At 42.6% G+C, this 21,385-nt stretch overlaps 1 protein-coding gene across 1 annotated transcript in view; it reads left to right on the top strand.

Annotated features, from left to right (window-relative positions):
- The window catches only part of LOC109912343 (unc-80 homolog, NALCN channel complex subunit), a 244,990-nt gene that overhangs the window by 133,504 nt on the left and 90,101 nt on the right, over positions 1 to 21,385 (top strand). The window contains exons 33-39 of the mRNA XM_048599053.1: positions 3,351 to 3,482; positions 6,086 to 6,272; positions 9,859 to 9,990; positions 10,108 to 10,251; positions 16,189 to 16,289; positions 18,545 to 18,631; positions 20,588 to 20,771. Of these exons, the coding sequence (XP_048455010.1) occupies positions 3,351 to 3,482; positions 6,086 to 6,272; positions 9,859 to 9,990; positions 10,108 to 10,251; positions 16,189 to 16,289; positions 18,545 to 18,631; positions 20,588 to 20,771 (967 nt within the window). The remainder of the gene's footprint in view (positions 1 to 3,350; positions 3,483 to 6,085; positions 6,273 to 9,858; positions 9,991 to 10,107; positions 10,252 to 16,188; positions 16,290 to 18,544; positions 18,632 to 20,587; positions 20,772 to 21,385) is intronic.

Genomic DNA, 21,385 nt, shown 5'->3' with positions numbered 1-21,385 from the left:
TAAGCAAACATGGCAACATTACTGAAGTAGCATTTTCTGGAAGATGTGGACTTCCAGGAATTGATTGACTGATTTATTGATTTATTGTCACGTGTACCGAAATAAGGTGAAAAGCTTTGTTTAAGAGCAGTACAGCAAGCAAAGGATGTACAGTTCAAAAAGACTTAAGGCATACAGGTTACATTGCAGGTTGCATTATTTGAGGCTACAGTCCGTTCAACAGTCTGATAACGGCCAGAAAGAAGCTGTTCCTGAACCTGCTTGTGTGTATGTTCAGGCTTCTGTATCTTATGCCTGACAGAAGAGGTTGTAGGAGGTCATTACCAGGGTTCAGTGGTTTTATGTCTGCAAAGATAGATGAAAACCTGTTCTAAATTGGCACTGGAGATTAAATTAAAGCTGTTGCCTGCAATCAAGCAAAATCTAAGCCACTGCAAATCAACCTAATTTAGTAGTACGCCTTCATTTTTCCTGAGCAGACGATTCCCTTATGTTGTGGTAGACAAGGCCCTTGAGTGTGTCTGTTCCATTTGCTATAGTTTTGTTCTCATCCTTTTGCCTTCCTCATAAAACAATGATGAGGTTTCCCTTGTGATGAGCTTCCAACCCACCAGCCTCTTGTTTCAAAAGATCATCCTCCACTCTGCACCAACTTCAAATTGATGCCACCACCAAATATATTTGCTCTCTCTTTCCTTTCAGCATTCCAAAGGGACTGCTTTCTCACTGGTACCTTTGTCCATTCCTCAATCACCATCTACAGTGCCAATGATATTTTCCTCCAGAAGCTTAGGAAAAGAAGTACATTTCTTTTTAACCTCTCTCCTTTACTCTGTAATAGTCTCAAATATTTCTTCCAGGTGAAACAGCAATTGTATTTCTTGCAAATGAAGTTCTGTACTAACTGCTTGTCTTAATATCTCTTCTGCACTGGGAGATTGCCTGCTTTCAATCTACTTGTGTGACCCTGAGCTCCCAACCAGCTCCTACTCTGAAGTCTCTGCCCTCAGTCTCCAATGCAGTTGTAAGAAAGTTCAACTGAAGTTCAGCTGAAGAAATATCACCGCATCTTTTGATTAAGCTCTTTGAAACTTTCCAGACTCAAGACTGAATTTGTTAATTCAGATCATAACTATTGCTCCTACCTTTTCAGTTGGGAACTGTTAGTATGATTTTACTCTTCTCATTGAAGCTTCTTCTAGATCCATCTTTTGTTTCTTTACTTGTCACTTCCTGTTGCTTGCCTCCCTTCTGATATTTATTATCTTTGAACATAAGAACGTAACAAGAACATAAGAAATAGGCGCAAGAGTAGGCCATTTGGCCTGGCAAGCTTGATCTGCCATTTTCTAAGATCATGGCTGATCTTTTGTGGACTCAGCTCCACTTACCCATCTGCTCAACATAACTTTTAATTCCTTTACTATTCAAAACTCTGTCTATATGTGCCTTAAAAACATTCAACGAAGTAGTTTCAACTGCTTCAGGAAATTCCACAGATTCACAACCCTTTGGGTGAAGATGTTCTTCCTCAACTCAGTTCTAAATCTACTCCCCCTTATTTTGAGGCTATTGCCCCCTAGTTCTAGATTCACCCGTCAGTGGAAACAACCTTTCTGCTTTGAGCTTATCTGTTTGTTTCATAACTTTATATGTTTCTATAAGAGCCACCCGTCCCCCATTCTTCTTAATTCCAGTGAGTATAGTCCCAGTCTACTCAATCTTTCCTCATAAGCCTACCCTCTCAACTCTGGAATCAACCTAGTGAAACTCCTCTGCACCCCCTCCAGTGCCAGTATATCCTTTCTCAAGTAAGGAGACCAAAACAGTATACTGTACTCCAGGTGTGGCCTCACCAGCACCCTATACAGCTGCAATATAACCTCCCTATTTTTAAACTCCATCTCTCTAGCAGTGAAGAATAATATTCCATTGCCTTCTTAATTACCTGCTGTACCTGCGAACCAACCTTTTGAGGTTCATGCACAAGGACACCCAGGTCCCTCTGCACAGCAGCATGCTGCAATTTTTCACCATTTAAATAATAGTCCATTTTGCTGTTGTTCCTACCAAAATGGATGACCTCCCATTTACCAATATTGTATTCCATCTGCCAGATCTTGGCCTACTCATTTAACCTATCTATATCTCTCTGCAGACTTTCAGTTCCTCTCACACTTTGTTCTACTACTCATTTTAGTGTCGTCTGCAAACTTTGACACACCACACTGGGTCCCCAACTCTACAGTATCTGTGTAAATTGTAAACAATTTCCCAACACTGATTCCTGAGGCCAACCACTAGCTACTGACTGCCAACCAGAAAAACACCCATTTATCCCCACTCTTTGCTTTCTGTTAGTTAACCAATCTCGTGTCCATGCTAATACATTACCCGTAACGCAATGCAACTTTATCTTATGCAGCAGCCTTTTATGCAGCACCTTGTCAAATGCCTTCTGGAAATCCAGATACATCACATCCACCAGTTCCGCATTGTCCACTGTGTTCATAATGTCCTCAAAGAATTCCAGTAAATTAGTTAAACATGACCTGCCATTCGTGAACCAATGCTGCATTTGCCGATGAGACAATTTCTATCCAGATGTCTTGCTATTTCTTCCATGACTATAGATTCAAGCACTTTCCCCACGACAGAAGTTAAGCTAATGGGCTGACAGTTACTCACCTTTTGTCTACCTCCTTTTTCAAACAATGGTGTCCCATTTGCTGTTTTCCAATCTGCTGGAACCACCCTGAGTCCAGTGAATTTTTGTCAATTACAATGAGCATATTTGCTATTTCCCCAGCCATCTCTTTTAGTACTGTGAGATGTATTGCATCAGGGCCAGAAGACTTGTCTACCTTTAACCCCCACCCCAATTAGCTGACCGAAGACGACTACTTTTGTGATAATGACTGTTTCTAGGTCCTCACCTGCCATAACCTCTTTCTCATCAATTATTGCCATGTTATTTGTGCCTTCCACTGTGAAGACTGACACAAAATACCTGTTCAATGCCTTGTCCATTTCTTTATGTACCATTATTAAATCCCCCTTCTCATCCTCTTTAGGTCTAATGTTTACTTTAGACGCTCTTTTTCGTTTCATGTATTTGTAGAATTTGATCCTCAAGGACATAGGTACTTGTATTTTCAGAAAAGTGGACATACTTCTTTGACTGTCCACATTTCTAGATGTGCCTTTTTCAATGCCTGTGCATTGTTAAAGATGAAATCTTATAAATCAGGTTGAAGTTATTGAGTTTTTTTTGGCAAATGTACACATGAATAAATGTGCTGTTTTTATCTTCTGTTTTACCAATGGTTTCTTGGTTTATCTTTTTTAAGATTCCACCACCAAGTATAAACTTCACCCTACCTTCTCCAATTTTGGGTATGCCATCTGTACCAATGTTTGATCCACCTTGGGTTCCCCAAAGCACTGGTCGTGTACAGGATCCAATCAGTGAAGATCAGTCTGTAAGTGTTATTGGGCTAACATCATTTTTAAAATGAAATCTCAACTTCATACGTTATTACACTTTCCAGTCAATATTAAGAAGCAGCAAAATCAGCCTATTCTATGAAGCAATAAAGACCTTATATGTCTGAAAATGTCATTTAATAAATATGGTGGCAATCAATTGTTTGTTTCTAAGTGCCTTGTGGGTGGAGGGATAACTTTATTAGTTTGTTCTGTTTGTGTGGAATCTTGTTTTTTGAGAGTGCATATCAGGGCCTCCGTATGCTCCACCTATAATTTTCAAATTTGGACTGCAGCCATGATGTCTAAAGTACCATATTTTAAGGATAAAGCATTCATTACAAGAAATATACAGAATGCATGGGACTCAAGATCTCTACTTCTCTATTGTAGCATCCCCCTCCCTTCCCCAGTTGTAGTCTTTCCCCTCTCTCTTCGGGCCCTCCTACAGCTCCCCCTCTCTCTGCCTTTCTTTGCGTCCTCTCATGCCTCTACCCTCTCACAGCATCCTCTTCCTCCTCTTTTCTTCTTGCAGCCTCCATCTGTCTTTCCCTCCACCTTGCAGCCTCACTTTGTCTCTCACAGCCTCGTACTCCCTTACACTCTTTATAGCTACCTTCTCTCTTCCCCTTTGCTGCTTCTCTCTTCCTCTACACCCACTACCCCACCTCCACCTCCTTCTTCCACAGACCTCATAGCTCCTCTCTCTGCCTGCTCCTGGAACCTCCATCTATCTCTCTCTGATCCCACGCCTGCAGCCTCCCTGTTGGTCATCTTAATTCCACATTTGAACCCACCCCACACCAGCAGCCATCCATTCATTCTCTATTTCTCTGTCTCTCTTTTGATATCATCCCAACTCCTGTATCCTGACCTCCTCTCGCCCCACAACTTTCCCTTCAGCCTGTGTGTCTCTCCAGGCCTGGCCCAACAGCACCACCTTCTCCAGCCCTAGCCCAGGCCTCATTTCTCTAGTCTGCTTCTCCAGCCCTGGTCTTGGCCCACCAACTCATGCTCCTTGAGGCCTGTGCAGCCCTCCCCTCCCCCCACCCCATTCTCACATGGCAAGTCACAGAGTCATACGGCACAGAAACAGATCCTTCGATCCAACTCATCCATGCCGGCCAAGTTTCCCAATCAATCGAAACGAGTCCCAAATGCCTGCCTTTGGCCCATATCCTTCTAAACGTTGAATAGAAACAGAAGCTGCTGGAAAAGCTGAGCAGGTCTGGCAGCATCTGTGAAGAAAAAAGTCAGAGTTAATGTGTCGGGTCCGTTGACCCTTCCTCAGAACCGTTTTGCTTCACCAGACCCAAAACGTTAACTCTGATTTTTTTTTCTTCACAGATGCTGCCAGACCTGCTGAGCTTCTCCAGCAACTTCTGTTTTTGTTCCTGATTTACAGCATCCACAGTTCTTTCAGTTTCCTTCTCAACCTTTCCTATTCATGCACCTGTTCAAATGTCTTTTAAATGTTGCAACTGTACCTGTCTCTATCACGTCCTCTTGTAGTTCATTCCACATATGCATCACCGTCTGTGCGAAAAAGTCGTCCCTCAGGTCCCTTTTAAATCTTGCCCTTCTCACCTTAAACCTCATAGGAGCAGGAAGGCTGACGTTGTTTGGCCTGCTGTGTTCATCCAGCTCTACACCTTGTTATCTCAGATTCTCCAGCATCTGCCGTTCCTACTATCTCTCACCTTAAACCTCTCTAGTTTTGAACGCCCCCTTCGCTACTTACCTTATCTGTACTCCTCATGATTTAATAAGGCCACCTATACTCCAGGGGTAAAAAAAGCCCAGCCTATCCAACCTCTCCTTATAACTCAAGCCTTCCTAACTCGGTAACATCCTTGTAAATCTTTTCTGCATCCTTTCTAATTTAATAACATCCTTCCTATAGCAGGGTGAGCAGAACTGTACACATTACTCCCAACGTGGCTGGGATGTCACATCTGAGTAAAGTAATTAACGGCCCATTCTGAGGTTGAATGGGACTTTGAAGTTGGTCTTGAGGTTCTTGCAGGCCATGTAAGGTGGAAGGCAAGGACAGGCTAGGGACCAACACAGGCCTGAAGGCCTTTCCTGCCTACCTGAGTGGGGTAGCTGCAGGCTATATCCTTACATGTGCTTCCTGGTTGCAAAAGTCTTTTTCTACACAGCGACTGAAAACGTTAGAGAGAACACATCCCATTTTGTCACACTCTCTTCCTTAGTTCTCTGCCATTGCAGCCTGCTCCTGCATCCTGATTGGCCCACTAACTTTCAAAGTCCACTGGTAATTTGTATTTGGGCAGTGAGCCTGCCCTCGGGCCATGAATTTCATGATGGGTGACTGTTTCCCACGTTCTGCTGACATCTGACCCCCATTTGAACTTGGCAATAGGATTGCCAGGCCTACGGGGAAAATTCTAGCCCAAGGTGTGTTCCTATTCTACTTTCCACATATCGTGTCATACTTTCAACATTGTGTTTGAAATGACTTGGCAATAAAATAGCAATGGGCTCTTTCCCTTTTGAAATACCTAATGTAATTGATCTGCTCCAAAAGTGCTAAAAGATTCCGTTTTAATGATCTCAACATACAACCTGTTTACAGAAATCATTTTCCGCTCGCGCAGTTTCCCGGTCCCACCAACGAGCTGAGCATATTTTGAAGAACTTGCAGCAGGAAGAGGAGAAGAAGCGACTCGGTCGTGAGGCCAGCCTGATCACAGCCATTCCTGTCACACAAGAGGCCTGTTATGAACCAACCAACACTCCTCCACCTGAACTGGAGGAAGAAGGTAGCTCTTCATGTGAATCATTGCGCAGTCCCTCAACCATGTTCTCAAAATAACGTGTTCACATTTTTCCCTCATGGGATATTGATTAGCCTTCATCTTTCAATTCTGAGTTTGTTGATGAGGGGACAGTGCTGGAAATCAAGACCCACTACTCCACAAGTTGTACCTATAGTGAAAATGACTTATTCAGTCACATAGTCAGTTTGTTTCTCTTTATTGCTGTTATTTGAAACAAAAGAACTTTCATTAGGTTTCAACTGTAAATTCAAAAATAACTCCTTTATGAAAAACGTGCTTCAAACACGTGAGCAAACTGATTATCAACTGAGCAACTCTGCAGGATTAAAGTATACCCACTTCCCCACCCACATCCCCACCCACACGTGCACGCACACACCGCCCACGCCCACACCCCATGTGCACACACCCACATCCACACACCTACACGCACACCCAAGTACCCCACACACCTGCGTACACACACCCACATACACCCCCACACACTTCCCCACCCACACCCCCCCCACACACACCTCCACACACCCCCATGCACCGCGCGCGCGCACGCACACACACACGCGCAGACACACGCACACACACACACCTATCCACAGCCCCACGTCCCCATACACCCACATCTACACACCCCAACTCTGCCACTTTTATAAATGTACTCCCTTTAAAGTATTCACATCCCTTCTTTATCGTGTGGCGCTCAGAACTGTACATGGTACATGCTTTTGAATTCCATGCACTATTACTAAAGCCTAGGATACTGTATATTTTATTAACTGCTCTGTCCTGTTCTGCAGCCTTCAGTGGTTTGTATGCATGTATAAATACAGTATACATCCATTTGTATAAATCCAAGTACCTCTGCTTTTTGCACAGCCTTTAAAGTTATATCCCATATCTTCTATTTTTATGTCCATGCTCTTCCCATCAAAGAGTTTCACTTCATACTTCTCTGCAATGATCTTCATTAACCACCTACTTGCCCTCCAGCAATTTATCAATAGTATAATACTTACTGTTCGCTATCTGGGCTTCTGGCATCTCACCTGAGTTTAAGGAAGATCGAATGATTATGACCAGTGCCCCTGTAATTTCCACTCTCACCACCTTCAGTATCCCTGAATGCATCTTTCCCAGTCAACTTAAGGTACCAACAGTCTGTCCAACATTTCTTTCTTGTCAATTCTGAACCTTTCTAGTGACATCGCCATGGCTTCAGCAGCATTACCTCTTGATAATTACAGATACAAAATATTCATTTAATACCTTAGCAGTGCCGCACTACCTTATTTATTCATTTGTGGGATGTGGGCATTGCAGGCTGGCCAGCGTTTATTGCCTGTCCCTAGTTGCCCTTGAGAAGATGGTGGTGAGCTGCCTTCTTGAACCTCTGCAGTCCACCTGCTGTGGGTTGGCTCATTATGCCATTAGGAAGACAATTCCAGGATTTTGACCCTGAAGGAACGACAATGTATTTCCGAGTTAGAATGGTGTGTGTCTTGAAGGGGAACTTGAAGGTGGTGGTGTTCCTATAGATCTGCTGCCCTTGTCCTTCTAGATGGAAGTGTTCATGGGTTTGAAGGTTGATGTTTGAGGATTGTTTGTGAGTTTCTGCGATGCGTCTTGTAGATAGTACACACTGCTACTACTGACCGTGGTGGAGGAAATGGATATTTGTGGATGTAGTGCCAATCAAGCGGGCTGCTTTGTCTTGGATGGCGTCAAGCATCTTGAGTGTTGTTGGGGCTGCACTCATCCAGGCAAGTGGGGAGCATTCCATCACACTCCTGACTTGTGCCTTGTAGATGGTGGACAGGCTTTGGGGAGTCAGGAGGTGAGTTACTCGCTGCAGTATTCCTAGCTTCTGACCTGCTGTTGTAGCCACTGTGTTTATGTAGTAAGTCCAGTGAATTTCTGGTCAAAGATAGCCCTCAGGATCTTGACAGTGATGGTAACACCATTGACTATCAAGGGGAGGTGGTTAGATTGTCTCTTATTGGTGATGGTCATAGCCTGGCATTTGCAAGGCATGAATGTTACTTGCCACTTGTCATTCCTCAAACCTGGGTATTGTCCAAATCATGTTCAATTTGAATATGAACTGCTTTGGTATCTGAACAGTCACGAATGGTGTTGAACATTGTACAATCATTGGCAAACATCCCCACTTCTGACCTTATGATGGAGGGAAGGTCATTGATGAAGCGGCTGAAGATGGTTGGGCCTAGGACACTACCCTGAGGAACTCCTGCAGAGATGTCCTGGAGCTGAGATGATTGACCTCCAACAACCATGACCATCTTCCTATGTGACAGGTATGACTCCTACACCAGAGAGTTTGCTCACTGATACCCACTGATTCCAGTTTTGCTTGGGCTCCTTGATGCCACAGTCGGTCGAATGCAGCCTTGATATAAAGGGCTGTCACTCTCTCACCTCACCTCTGGAATTCAGCTCTTTCGTCAATGTTTGGACCAAGGCTGTAATGAGGTCAGGAGCTGAGTGGCTTTGGCAGAACCCAAACTGGACCAGTGTGTTCAAATCCTGTCCTTGGTCCCTATTGGTCTTATTCCTCATTTTACCATGCTTTTAGACTTTAGATGCCGACAGACAATGTTGTGATTTCCCTCCATGTTGACTGCAAGTCTTTTGTCATAATCTTCTTTGCTTTTTTAACATGCTTTTGATTTTTAATTCTAAAATAATCTAATGCTAATCTCTCTACAACCCAGAAATTGTCAAAGTCTTGATTTTTCAAATTCTCATCATCCCTAAATGTATGTTTTGTTCCCAATAAAACCAAATGTAGCCCCTTTGTTTGATGAATTAAACCATGGCCTGGGAAATGTTTATTAGATTGCTGCATAGCTTAGAAAACCTAAATGATGCTGTTCCATAAACTAATGGCTCTGAAGGAGTTAATATTCATGTTGCATTGAGCTCCAGCCAATCTGATGGTGTCACATAGTCTTTGAGTGGAGGCCATTGTAATCTCTGCAAATATCTGAAGGAAGCAGATATATTATCATGCGTAGCTCCTGAGATTTCTTCATAATTGTGAGAGACTAAAACGTAAGTGCTACCAATTGCCATCATGTAATAAGCTATCTTGTTATAAGAGACAAGTGGCTCTTCTATTTAGATTCATCAGTGATCTATTCTCTGCCGGAGATAATTAGACTAGCCCTAAACTCAACACTAAGAAAGCAGTATTGGTGGATGCAAACTACTCAAATTGGAATACTGATGGTATCTGAAAATATGACATACACAGCTTTTTCCATGACTTTACAAAGTGTTCTGTTTTTGGCAAGGCAATGGATTCAGTTCAAAACTTAGTTTTAAGCAAAATCAGAGAAAGCGGAAGTTGAGGTAAACTGTTGAATGAATTTTGTCAGGATAACTGTCCTCAACTGTCGTGATGAACAACATATGCATAATTTGTTACAATGGCAATAAATACTAAAGAAGTGTAACTAAGAAGGACCTATTTTAATTGTATCTTAAAAATGTGAATTTGTATTTATTTAATTCACTGACCAAAAAGTCTGATTTTCCTCACATTTGCCAGTTGAAGATGCCGCCAACTTAGCATCCCGCCGACTGTCTGTCAGTCCTTCCTGCACATCCAGTACATCCCATAGAAATTACTCATTCCGTCGAGGCTCGGTATGGTCAGTGCGGTCAGCAGTAAGTGCTGAAGGTAAGCCGAGATCATCATTCACAAAGGACTGGGAAGCAGCTAGACTGCTCTGTTCCTTCACATGTGAAGATCTCAGTTATATAATCTGTGAAACTGGTATCTAAATTTTCTGAGCAGATGAGGAAGATGCCACAGAGAATACACCAACACATCATGTAATACAGCCTCCCCAGGCTGTATTTCCTGCATGCATCTGTGCTGCTGTGCTGCCAATTGTTCATCTCATGGAGGATGGAGAGGTACGAGAAGATGGAGTGGCAGGTATCTGTTTTTAATTAACTACATCTTAATTAGCTGTGTGTTGTGTTTTTAAGAAAACAAGGTTATAAATAACAATTACATGCTAAGCTGCACAATCAGTATAGTTTAATAGTTGTCATGTGGTAAGTACTCCAAATGATCATCAATTTCCACACAACACGATAGTGGAAAGCAAGAATCTTGTAATCACTTGATCTACATCGATCTCTGCTTTGTGTTAGGGATTTTATTTTGGTCATTTGCAAAGCTCAATTCCTAAAGAATTTTCCACGTAGTTGTATTAAAAGCTTCCAGTTTTAGTTTTAGAAGGTTAAAGTTTTGATTTAAGAATTTGGAGTCAATGCACTGTGATTTTTAACACTGTCAACTACCTCACATTTAATAAGGTCATTTTTTGAATCTATGTTGATGGGGAAAGAGTTGACTACATAGATTCAGAAAGTACTCATTATGTAATGTTGAACAGTAAATGCCAGTTTATTGTTACACTTGAAAAATTGGAAGTGAAATTTGCCATAGTCCAAGATGACCATAGGCTGTTCTCTCATCACAGACATGACTGGTGGTGAGTTTAAATTGAGGGTAGCCATGCCTCAAGTGAAGTATGAGGTCAAGAAGGCAGAGTCTTCCTGGTGATCTCAGCCATTACAGAAATAGAGCCCATGCTGGTGGCATTACTTTGCATCATCACAAACCAAACATCCAGCTAACCAACCCTGTCAATCACCGAGACAACAAGGTGCAGGGCTGGATGAACACAGCAGGCCAAGCAGCATCATAGGAGCAGAAAGGCTGACGTTTCGGGCCTAGACCCTTCATCAGAAAAGGGGGAGGGGGAGGGGGAGGGGTTTCTGAAAGAAATAGGGAGAGAGCGGGAGGCGGATAGAAGATGGATAGAGGAGAGGATAGGTGGAGAGGAAATAAACAGGTCGAAGAGGCGGGGATGGAGCCAGTAAAGGTGAGTGTAGGTGGGGAGTTAGGGAGGGGATAGGTCAGTCCAGGGAGGACGGACAGGTCAAGGGGGCGGGATGAGGTTAGTCGGTAGGAGATAGGGGTGCGGCTTGAGGTGGGAGGAGGGGATAGGTGGGAGGAAGGACAGGTTAGGGAGGCGGGGACGAGCTGGGCTGGTTTTGGGATGCGGTAGCGGGAGGGGAGATTTTGAAGCTTGTGAAATCCACATTGATACCATTGGGCTGCAGGGTTCCCAAGCGGAATATGAGTTGCTGTTCCTGCAACCTTCGGGTGGCATACTACTCCTGTCAATCACCACCAGTTTGTGGCTGGAGTTGTTTGTTGCCGGCTCCCCTTCTCCTTGACTGGGTTTAAGGGCCTAATTGGTACACGGTGGTAGAAGAAAACCATGAGTCATTGAGGTCGACAGGATAGAAAAAGGCCCTTTGGCCCATCAAGTCAGCTTTGCTCAAAAGCAAACACCTAACTATTCGGGTCCAATGTTCCAACATTTGGCCCATTGTATGCCATGGCATAACAATTGACATCTAAATACTTTTTAAATGTTGTGATAGTTTCTGCATCTGCCACCCTTACAGGCAGTGAATTCCAGATTCCTACCACCTTCTTGGGGGAATAAAAACATTTTTCTCACTACTTCTTTCCAAGTGTGTCTTAATAAGAATAGGCTTAGTTTTTTCTTTAAAAGAAAGTGGTTTATTGCATGAGAACGCTCACCTACAAGTTACATCAGTGGGGTAGACATTGGGCAGAATCTTGCCAAGCTCTGCACAATGTGGGCATTGGTGAGAAATTTGGGACAGTTATGGGAGATCAGCCCTAAGTAGATTCTCAATATGAGGAACAAACATGTTTTAACCAAATGTTGAATGGTGAGACAACACTAGACCTTAAGATGTACGGCAGAATTAGACCATCCAGCACATTTAGTCTTCTCCGCCATTCCATTGGGGTCATAGCTGATCTGATAATTCTCAACTCCAGCAGAGGCGAGTATTCGTACCTATGCCAAGAAGGGGAATACAATGAGATAACAAGGTGTAGAGCTGGAGAAACACAGCAGGCCAAACAGCATCATCGGAGCAGGAAGGCTGATGTTTCGGGCCTAGACCCTTCATCAGAAATGAGCTGGGTATCTTAGGCGTGTGGCATATGAGTAATGACATGAGTTTAGGAAGATAGCATGAGAAATCCTGCTAGGTCTCACAGAGAAAAACCTACACTGAAAGTCACCAAAACTGATATTATGGTTATTTCAATAAAATTTAGCCCCTTGTTACAAAGATTATGAGGGGATCTCGGATAACATGCCTGTTCTCTTTGAAATCCTAAGATGCTCTACCTTTTCCCAACCCCACTCCTTACCTCATCGCCACATTGTGTACAGTTTAATGCCATTTCCAATATTAACCCTTTCAGAACAGTCACATTATACAACTTTTATATTGACTTTATGTTTGCGGCCTCAGCTAATGCCAAGGCTAGCTGATAATCAACAACAGTATGCAGTTCTATGCAACTTTAACACAGAAAAATGTCTGTAAGCGCATCAGAGAAACATAATCCGACAAAATCAACAACAAGTCAATGAAGGAGATATTAGGAGGACAACTAAAGGCTTGGTTGAAGAGGTTTGCTTTAAGGAGCCTCTTTAAGGGGGAAGAGAAAAGCTGATAAGTGTAGCGAATAAATTTGGAGCTAAGAACCTACGTTGTGGATGACATAGCCACCAGTGAAAAGACAAAATTATTTTGGAATGCAGACGAGCAAGACTTGGAGAAACGTAGCATTTTTGAAGGATTGCAGAGTCATAGAGGTCTACAGCATGGAAACAAGCTCTTCGGCCCAACTTACCCATGCCGTCCAGTTTTCACAATTTAAACTAGTCCCATTTCCCTGCATTTGGTCCATATCCCTCCATACCAACCTCATCCACGTATCTGTCTAAATGTTTCTTTAATGATGAAATTGTACACGCCTCCACCACTATGTCTGACAGCCCTTTCCAGATACTCACCACCTTTTTTATGAAAAATTTGCCCACTGGGCCCTTTTGTATCTCTTCCCCTCTCACCTTAAACCTATGCCCTCTAGTTTTAGACTCTCCTACCATGGGGAAAAGCTGTCGGCTATCTACCTTATCTATGCTTGTCATGATTTTATAGACTTCTGTAAGGTCATCCCTCAGTCTCCTATGTTCAAGGGGAAAATGTCCCAGCTTTCCAACTTCTCCTTATAACTCAAACCTTCCAGTCCAGGAGAAGCCGGAAACGATTACAAATAGTGAGTGTCAAGGCCATGAAAATGTTTGACCTCTTGGATGAGAGGTTTACATTGGAGTTGTTGTACTCCTGGGAGTCCATAGGAGAAGTAAATAAAACTTGCCATGGACTAGAGTAAGGAATTTTGGATACCTGAAGTTTACTAATGATGAGGGGCAGGAATCTGGCAGATTAGGATTGCCACAGTTGAATTTGGAGTGGGTAAAAGCATAATGGATAAGCAAATAAACTGAAGCAGAAATGAAGACATGCAGTGTTGTGGAAGTGGCCTTTTTGTTCAACAATGAAGGTAGAAAAAGTATTAACTCAGCTCAGAACAATTCAACAGACCAAGTCTAGTTCATTTTGCAACAGTTACTGGGAAAGAAGATTGAATAAGTATTCAGACTATGGTTTATAGCATGGCCTGGGAATGATGACATCAATCATCCCAATGTTTAACTGGAGAAAATTGTGTCACATTCATCACTGGATGTCCAGCTGCTAGACAACCCATATGCAGTAGATGGGTTGAGGGAGGTGACGGAGAGATAGAGCTGAGTGCCATTATGTATGGAACATGACATTTTAACTTTTTATTATGTAACCAAAGAGCAATGCTTAGATGAGAAAGAAGAGGGCCCCACAACTAGTTCCTTGGCGAACTCCACAGATATTGGTGTGGAAAAGGAAGATAAAACCTTGCTGGTGATGTTTTGATTGAATAGACAAGAATTGAACGATGGAGTATAAATGCTATTAAAAGGACGGTGTGGTTGACTGTTTCAAAATCTGCAGAGATGTTGAAAAAGAAAATGGTGCATAGTACATGATACTAAAGAACCATTCCCTTTAATTAGGATTCTCAGTGCATTAAGGGGTGGGTTCTGATTGGAAAGATTCAAATGTGGAATTACAAAAAGGATGGTCATGAGTTTGGGAAGTAACCCATTCAAGAACTTTGAAGAGAAAGGGAGGCAGGAGAAGTGTCAGTAGAATGCAAGTGTATGGGGCCAAGGGATGTTTCTTTGAGGAGGGGATGATGATGGCTTTGAAAGGAGGCTGATTGTGCATGAGAGAACGGGAAGTGAAATTGGGTGCTCAGTGGAATGGGGTCATGAAACCCGAAAGTGGATATCACAGATTAATGAGTTGACAGAGGGCATTGAGTGGTGGGGAGGTTAGATCAGAGGAATGAAAAGCTTTAATAGTAACTTGATTGTAACTTAGAAAAATGCCGCTAGGCATTTGATTGGGGGTGGGGAGTTTGGTGGTGGTTTGGAACGGGGGAGAACTTTCTGGAGGTTTATGAAATTTGTAGAACATAAAGCACAATGCAGAGTCTAGTAAAACCTGGTCAGTAACAATGGTGTTTGCCTTGACACTGTATCCCATTTTTGAGTGTGACTTTCTACCGATTTTGCTTTGATGCCCGTGAGATAATTTCAGCAAATTGGCTGGATTCTGGCTTGATACAGAAACATAGGGCCAAACTTTATTTCCAGCATCCAAACCCCAAGCCAGCCTGATTTCTGAATCAGAAACTCGGAAGTGGCTACAATTAGGACCCTAGAGCCAATTTTCAGGAGTTGGTTCAATGAAGAAGGAGTCTCTCTGTGGGTCATCCATTTCCTTAGCAGCTGGGCAGTGCAGCTAGAAGGACCACTGAGAGTGCCTTAGTTTCTGGGCACTGCCGCTATAAATAGGAAACTATGATGCCACCTCATAATAGAGACACTATCTGAAGACTTTTAAATTGTCCAAGTTATACTGCCAGAGCCTTCATTGCTTTCATTGCCACACACTAGCCTTTGCTGTGTCTGTGGACCCTGCAGCCCCTTGGGTCTATGCTTTGTACCATGCACATCTGATCCCCTTGGCCAGCCACTGGGAGGCTGTCACCATTCCATCTCGGGGCTCCATTCACATCGGAAGCTGGACAATGTAGATGGTGTGTTGAGAGTATCAAATTGGCTCTTTATTTGACATTAGTGGCTTCTCGCTGTTGCGGGAATATGGTCATCACTTCACCACACCTTAACTGTTGCCTTAACAGAAGAAGCTGAAGGTAACAATATAAAGGCAACACATGGGGTGTTCAGTCACAGGCTATCACCCCATGGTTATCACAAGTTGTGTGTTAGAAGTAAATTGTACATGAAATAGATTACTGTTCTAATGTTGTGTGATAAAATTTATTGTTGTTTGTTCAAACTGTCGAAACTTATGGCTTTATTTTCTTTGAAAATCTGTTGGATTTCACACCAGTCTATCTTAAAATTGAAATTATTGGTCCCTAGCTAAATCACGATAGAGATTTTTCCAGTCTGACCCAAGACTGTAATACTTCAGATTGCACATCTACCATCACACCAGCAGAATAAAAGAACTAGAAGACTGGCCTGGCTTGTTTTAGAAATTCCTATGGGTCTTTTAAGACACAAATCTTCCTCTGTTTCTTAAGAGTCCAACTTAGTGGAGCTGTTAGGGGAGGAGACACTGGAGCTTCCTATGCCATCTGACTGTAAGCAAGTCGGTTGACTTCATACTGACAGTACACCATGCTCCAGCACGATGAACCATAGAGGTTACCAGTTTGCATAATTCGGCTGGACCAATGTCTTCCTTTCTATAATGTATTAATGGATGACATGACTGCTTTGTGTTTAACATTGATGAGCCCATGTCTTACTTTCATTTTTAGTGAGTGCTGTAGCACAACAGGTACTGTGGAATTGTTTGATTGAAGACCCTGCACTCGTCCTGCGCCATTTTCTGGAGAAACTCACTATTAGCAATCGTCAGGTAATAGAATTCACTTCAGAAATATTAAAGCAAATATTGTCACTTATTTTACATTCCATATTCACTGTGTGGAGTTCTTCCCATAACGACACTTCCAGTTCCAATTGGAGGACCAAACAACCGAGTCTTTTAAATCCCAGGCGAGCCAAAGACTTAAAATTAATTGTATGCTAGTTTGTTTGTTTGAAAACCATGGGCTTGGAAGAAGTAGATTCTTAGTTCTCTGAGACTACACTAGATAGTAAGTGCTAACCCAACATTAAGGTATGTTAATACTAAATAATACATGAATTAATTAAAATTAGTTGATGTTTAAATGCAATTAAAAGTTCCAATGTACAAAACTGTGGTGCAGAATTTAGACTACAGGTAAAGTTTGAGTCCACACTGACAGTAAGCAACATCACCTAGACATCAGAAAATGGTGAGTTTGTGTCTCTTGATTTTTTTTTTAATCCATTTATATTTATAGAAGAACCTGTCCATGGTTTTCAGAATTGAGCCCCTGATCAAGGTTGTTTGTGGCCAGCATGTACTTAGAATACTATATTTCCCTTGTTGCGTACTTGAATAATGTAATGAATTGATATTTTGCCCATGTGAAGATATTAACTTTGCCACTTTTTAATTGTGTACAGCTTAATGGATCTCATTTTCAAATAATTATAGTTTATTGGTTCCAGTCAGCTCAATTCCTCCACTGTGTCCTCAAGCCCTGAAGGTATATTTCTGTCAAGTGCCTAACCAGACACCTTTTAAAATTATTGATCATCTCCACTTCCACTGTGTTCAGAGGCAGCAAGCTCCAGGAAACTGGCACAAAAATACATTAAAAAGTTAATCCTCACATCCCCTTGTAACCCTTGCCAGAACGTTAAATTTGTGTTCCTTTAGTCTTTTTGCCATTACCTAATAGAAACAGCTTTTCTTGGTCTACCACATTTAAACTCATCATAACCTCATTCACCTGTGAGAGATTTCCCCTCAATCCCATTTATTTCAAGAAGAACAATCCCATATTACCCAAATTAATGTTGCAATTAAAAGTACTCGCCCCTTGAAAAGTTCCGGTAACTTTTCTCTGCACCTTCTCAAAGATCTTCAGATCATCAGATCTGGATGTAATACTTTAGATGTGGTAGAACTACTGAGCCTTCTTTTAAGGTTCAGCATAACTTCCCTGCTTCTGTGCTCAATACCTCAAACTATGAAGCCGATGATAACATATGCTTTACTAACTACTAATGCTCTTCCCTTTTCAAAGTCTATGCACATGCACCTGTGTCGCTGCATGTTCTAAAGAAGTGTGCCATTATATCTTATTGCCTATCACTATTCCTTCTGTCAAAATATACAAGCTCATACTTTGTGCTAAATTCATCTGTCATTTGCCTACCCATTATGTCCTGGTGCAGTGCAATGATGTTAACCTCACTGTCTACAACATCTCTAAGTTAATATTATTAGCAAATTTTGAAACTTGACTCTGGAATCCAATATCCACAAAGTATTTTTTTTTCTAATCACTATTCAAGCACTCTTGTGCAATACCATTGTCTCCCATTCCTATATGAAAAATAGCAATTTATCACAGCTGGCAGTTTTCTGTTCTTAAGCCAATATTTTTATCCAAGTGATGCTGACCCTCTTATTATATGAGCTTCAATTTTGTTAGACATCCTTTTATGCTGTAATAGTATGGAATTTGGTGAATAATAATTTCATAAAACACATCAGTATAACTTTCTAATTCTAATGGATAGATTTCATAGAATCATAACTGTGTGGCAACAGGCTGTTCGGCCTGTCAAGTACACACTGGCCTTGCAAAGAGACCTGCCCAGCACCCCCTGCCACTTCCCATCGCTAATCTATCTAGCTTGCATGTCCCTGGACACTGTGGGCAATTTAGTACAGCCAATCTACCTAACCTGCATTTTTTGGACAGTGGGAGGAAATGGGAGCACCTGGAGGAAACCTGTGCAGATGCAGGGAGAATGTACAAACTCCACACAGTCCGTTGCCTGAGGGTGGATTTGAACCTGGGTCTTTAGTGCTGTGAGGCAGCAGTGCTAACCACTGAGCCACCATGCCACCCTAACTCTTTTGCAACAGTGCTATTAAATCAAGTATTCAAACAGTGTTGAGACATAAGTTTGTAATACCTTTCTCTATTTTAATAAGTCATTTGAAATAATCATCAAGTTAGGAAATCAAATACTTTTTTTTGTGAAATGATGCTTTTCTTTTGCTAGGATGAACTGATTTACATGCTGCGAAAACTTCTGCTAAATATTGGAGACATGCCAGCTCAGACCTCCCACATTCTCTTCAACTACCTGGTAAGCTTTGCCGCTACATTGTGTCACATTAAATGGAGGGAAGGGAGTTTTATGGAGATAAAACTAGGTATACGGTAAATGGAAAAGCCCTGGGGAAAATTGATACACAGAGAGATCTGGGTGTTCAGGTCCATTGTACCCTGAAGGTGGCAATTCAGGTCGATAGAGTGGTCAAGAAGGCATACGGCATGCTTTCATTCATCGGACGGGGTATTGAGTACAAGAGTTGGCAGGTCATATTACAGTTGTATAGGACTTTAGTTCGACCACATTTGGAATACTGCGTACAGTTCTGGTCGCCACATTACCAAAAGGATGTGGATGCTTTGGAGAGGGTGCAGAGGAGGTTCACCAGGATGTTGCCTGGTATGGAGGGCGCTAGCTATGAAGAGAGGTTGAGTAGATTAGGATTATTTACATTAGAAAGACGGAGGTTGAGGGGGGACCTGATTAAGGTCTACAAAATCATGAGAGGTATATACAGGGTGGATAGCAAGAAGCTTTCTCCCAGAGTGGGGGACTCAATTACTAGGGCTCACGATTTCAAGGTGAGAGGGGAAAAGTTTAAGGGAGATATGCATGGAAAGTTCTTTACGCAGAGGGTGGTGGGTGCTTGGAACGTGTTGCCAGCGGAGGTGGTAGAGGCGGGCACGATAGCATCATTTAAGATGTATCTAGACAGATACCTAAATGGGCAGAGAGCAGAGGGATACAGACCCTTGGAAAATAGGCGACAGGTTTAGATAGAGGATCTGGATCGGCGCAGGCTTGGAGGGCCGAAGGGCCTGTTCCTGTGCTGTAATTTTCTTTGTTCTTTGTTCTTTGTTCTATAACAAGAGTCTTGATCACCATCTGGAGAGCCAGTGAAAGTCCAGTTTTGCTTTTCCTGGGAAGGCTTACTGTATTAATGCCAAACAAGAGGTTAGATGTCAGCAGTGGGATGAAGAATCCTGGGCTGGCAGAAATATTGCGCCCTGAAAGCCAGTGGCCAGGGGCTTGTAACTCTTTAGCTCGGCAACACCACTGAGGATAGGATAGCTGCTGCAGAAAAGATATCCAGCTGAGGCCCAGATCTTCACTGAAACCCTGGAATTGGATAGCAGGAGGTGTTTCCTGGGTGCGGGACAGATGTTGGGGATGTTTCTGTAGAGGTAGAGTGTGGAGGGACGGTGGGGGTGGTGTAGATGGTGTTCAGAGTGACTCTGAAGGCAAGAGTGAATCTCGCAGTATTTCTCTCACAACCCTCCCAATCTCACCCTCCTCCTGCTTCCAAATGCTGCATGTGTCTTGATCAAGGGGATTCTCCCTCGTCATTACTCCACAAACAACCTGCACAGGTTTGTCCATACTTCGCAGGAGATAGCTGGAGTCTTGACCACCATTCCTGATTCTTGATCCCACTGCTCACCTCTAACCTCTTGATTGGCATGTAACACAGTAAGCCTTCCCAGGAAAAGTAACACGGGTCTCTCACTGGCTCTCCAAATGGTGGTCAAGACTCCTGTTATCTCCATAACAGGCCTGTATGTCGCAGACTTAATATCAGTGAATGTGGTTTGGGCACTTATTTGGGCATCAGTTACCACCTTGGAGCATCAATTGGCGATTGGGTAGGAAGGCCATTCACAGACTGAAGTAATTGGGGTGGAGACAGGAAGTTAGCATGGACCCCACTTGCCAACATCCCATCTAACTAAATACTCTTCCTTTCTCCGAACCTCCGAGATGCAACGCATGAAACACCAACCATCATGGCTTGTGGTTTTAACTTGCTTTAAAATGTTTTTTTACCCATTGCATGTAAAAGCACCAACACAATTTTGTGTGTGAGATGGGGGAGCAGGTAGGAGCCTGAGCATATGTTGGGCACTCCCTAATTTTGATTGTGCAGATTGGTGTTAAAGAAAAAAACTGAAATATACTGTTGGTCTGCGACATTTTTATGTTGTGTTTCAGGTTGGTCTGATCATGTACTTTGTCCGCACCCCTTGTGAATGGGGCATGGATGCAATCTCAGCCACTGTCACCTTTCTATGGGAGGTTGTTGGTTATGTTGAAGGGCTTTTCTTCAAAGACCTAAAACAGACAATGAAAAAGGAACAGTGTGAAGTCAAACTGCTGGTTACAGCCTCTATGCCAGGTAAGAACACAACTGGCTCAGAAAACATTCACTAGGATGATCCCCGGCATGAAGGGATTACCTTATGAGCAAAGGCTAACCAGGTTGGGACTGTACTCTTTGGAGTTTAGAAGAATAAGAGGTGATTTCCTTGAAACATATAGGATTATTAAGTGGCTTGTCAGAGTAAATGCTAAGTGTATGTTTTCCCTCATGGGCAAGTCTAGTCTCAGAATAAAGAGGTGCCAATTTAAGGCTGAGATGAGGAGGAATTTCTTCTCTTAGAGGGCTGAGAGTCCTTGTCCAAGAGAGCTGTGGGGACAAAATCTTTGGGTATGTTTAATGCTGAGATAGATTCTTGATCAGTAGGGGGTTCGAGACGAATGGGGAAAATGCAGGAAAGTGAACATGAGGAATGTCAGATCAACCATGGTCCGACTGAATGCTGGAGCAGGCTTGAGAGGCTGGATAATCTTTTATTGTTCCTATTTCTTATGGCTACCAAGGGCTGCACTAAACATTGATGAATTTTTGGATCCACATTCCTACTTGTTTCCAACTATGATCAATTATTTTCATCATTTATGTGAATCCATTGAAGTTTTTGAAAGCAAGTACCTGTTTAGTGCAAACTG

The sequence above is a fragment of the Rhincodon typus genome, chromosome 7 (assembly GCF_021869965.1).
Source record: "Rhincodon typus isolate 14 chromosome 7, sRhiTyp1.1, whole genome shotgun sequence".
Classification (NCBI taxonomy): domain Eukaryota; kingdom Metazoa; phylum Chordata; class Chondrichthyes; order Orectolobiformes; family Rhincodontidae; genus Rhincodon; species Rhincodon typus.
Note: the sequence above shows the minus strand (reverse complement) of the source record. Positions and strands in the feature narration are given on the sequence as shown.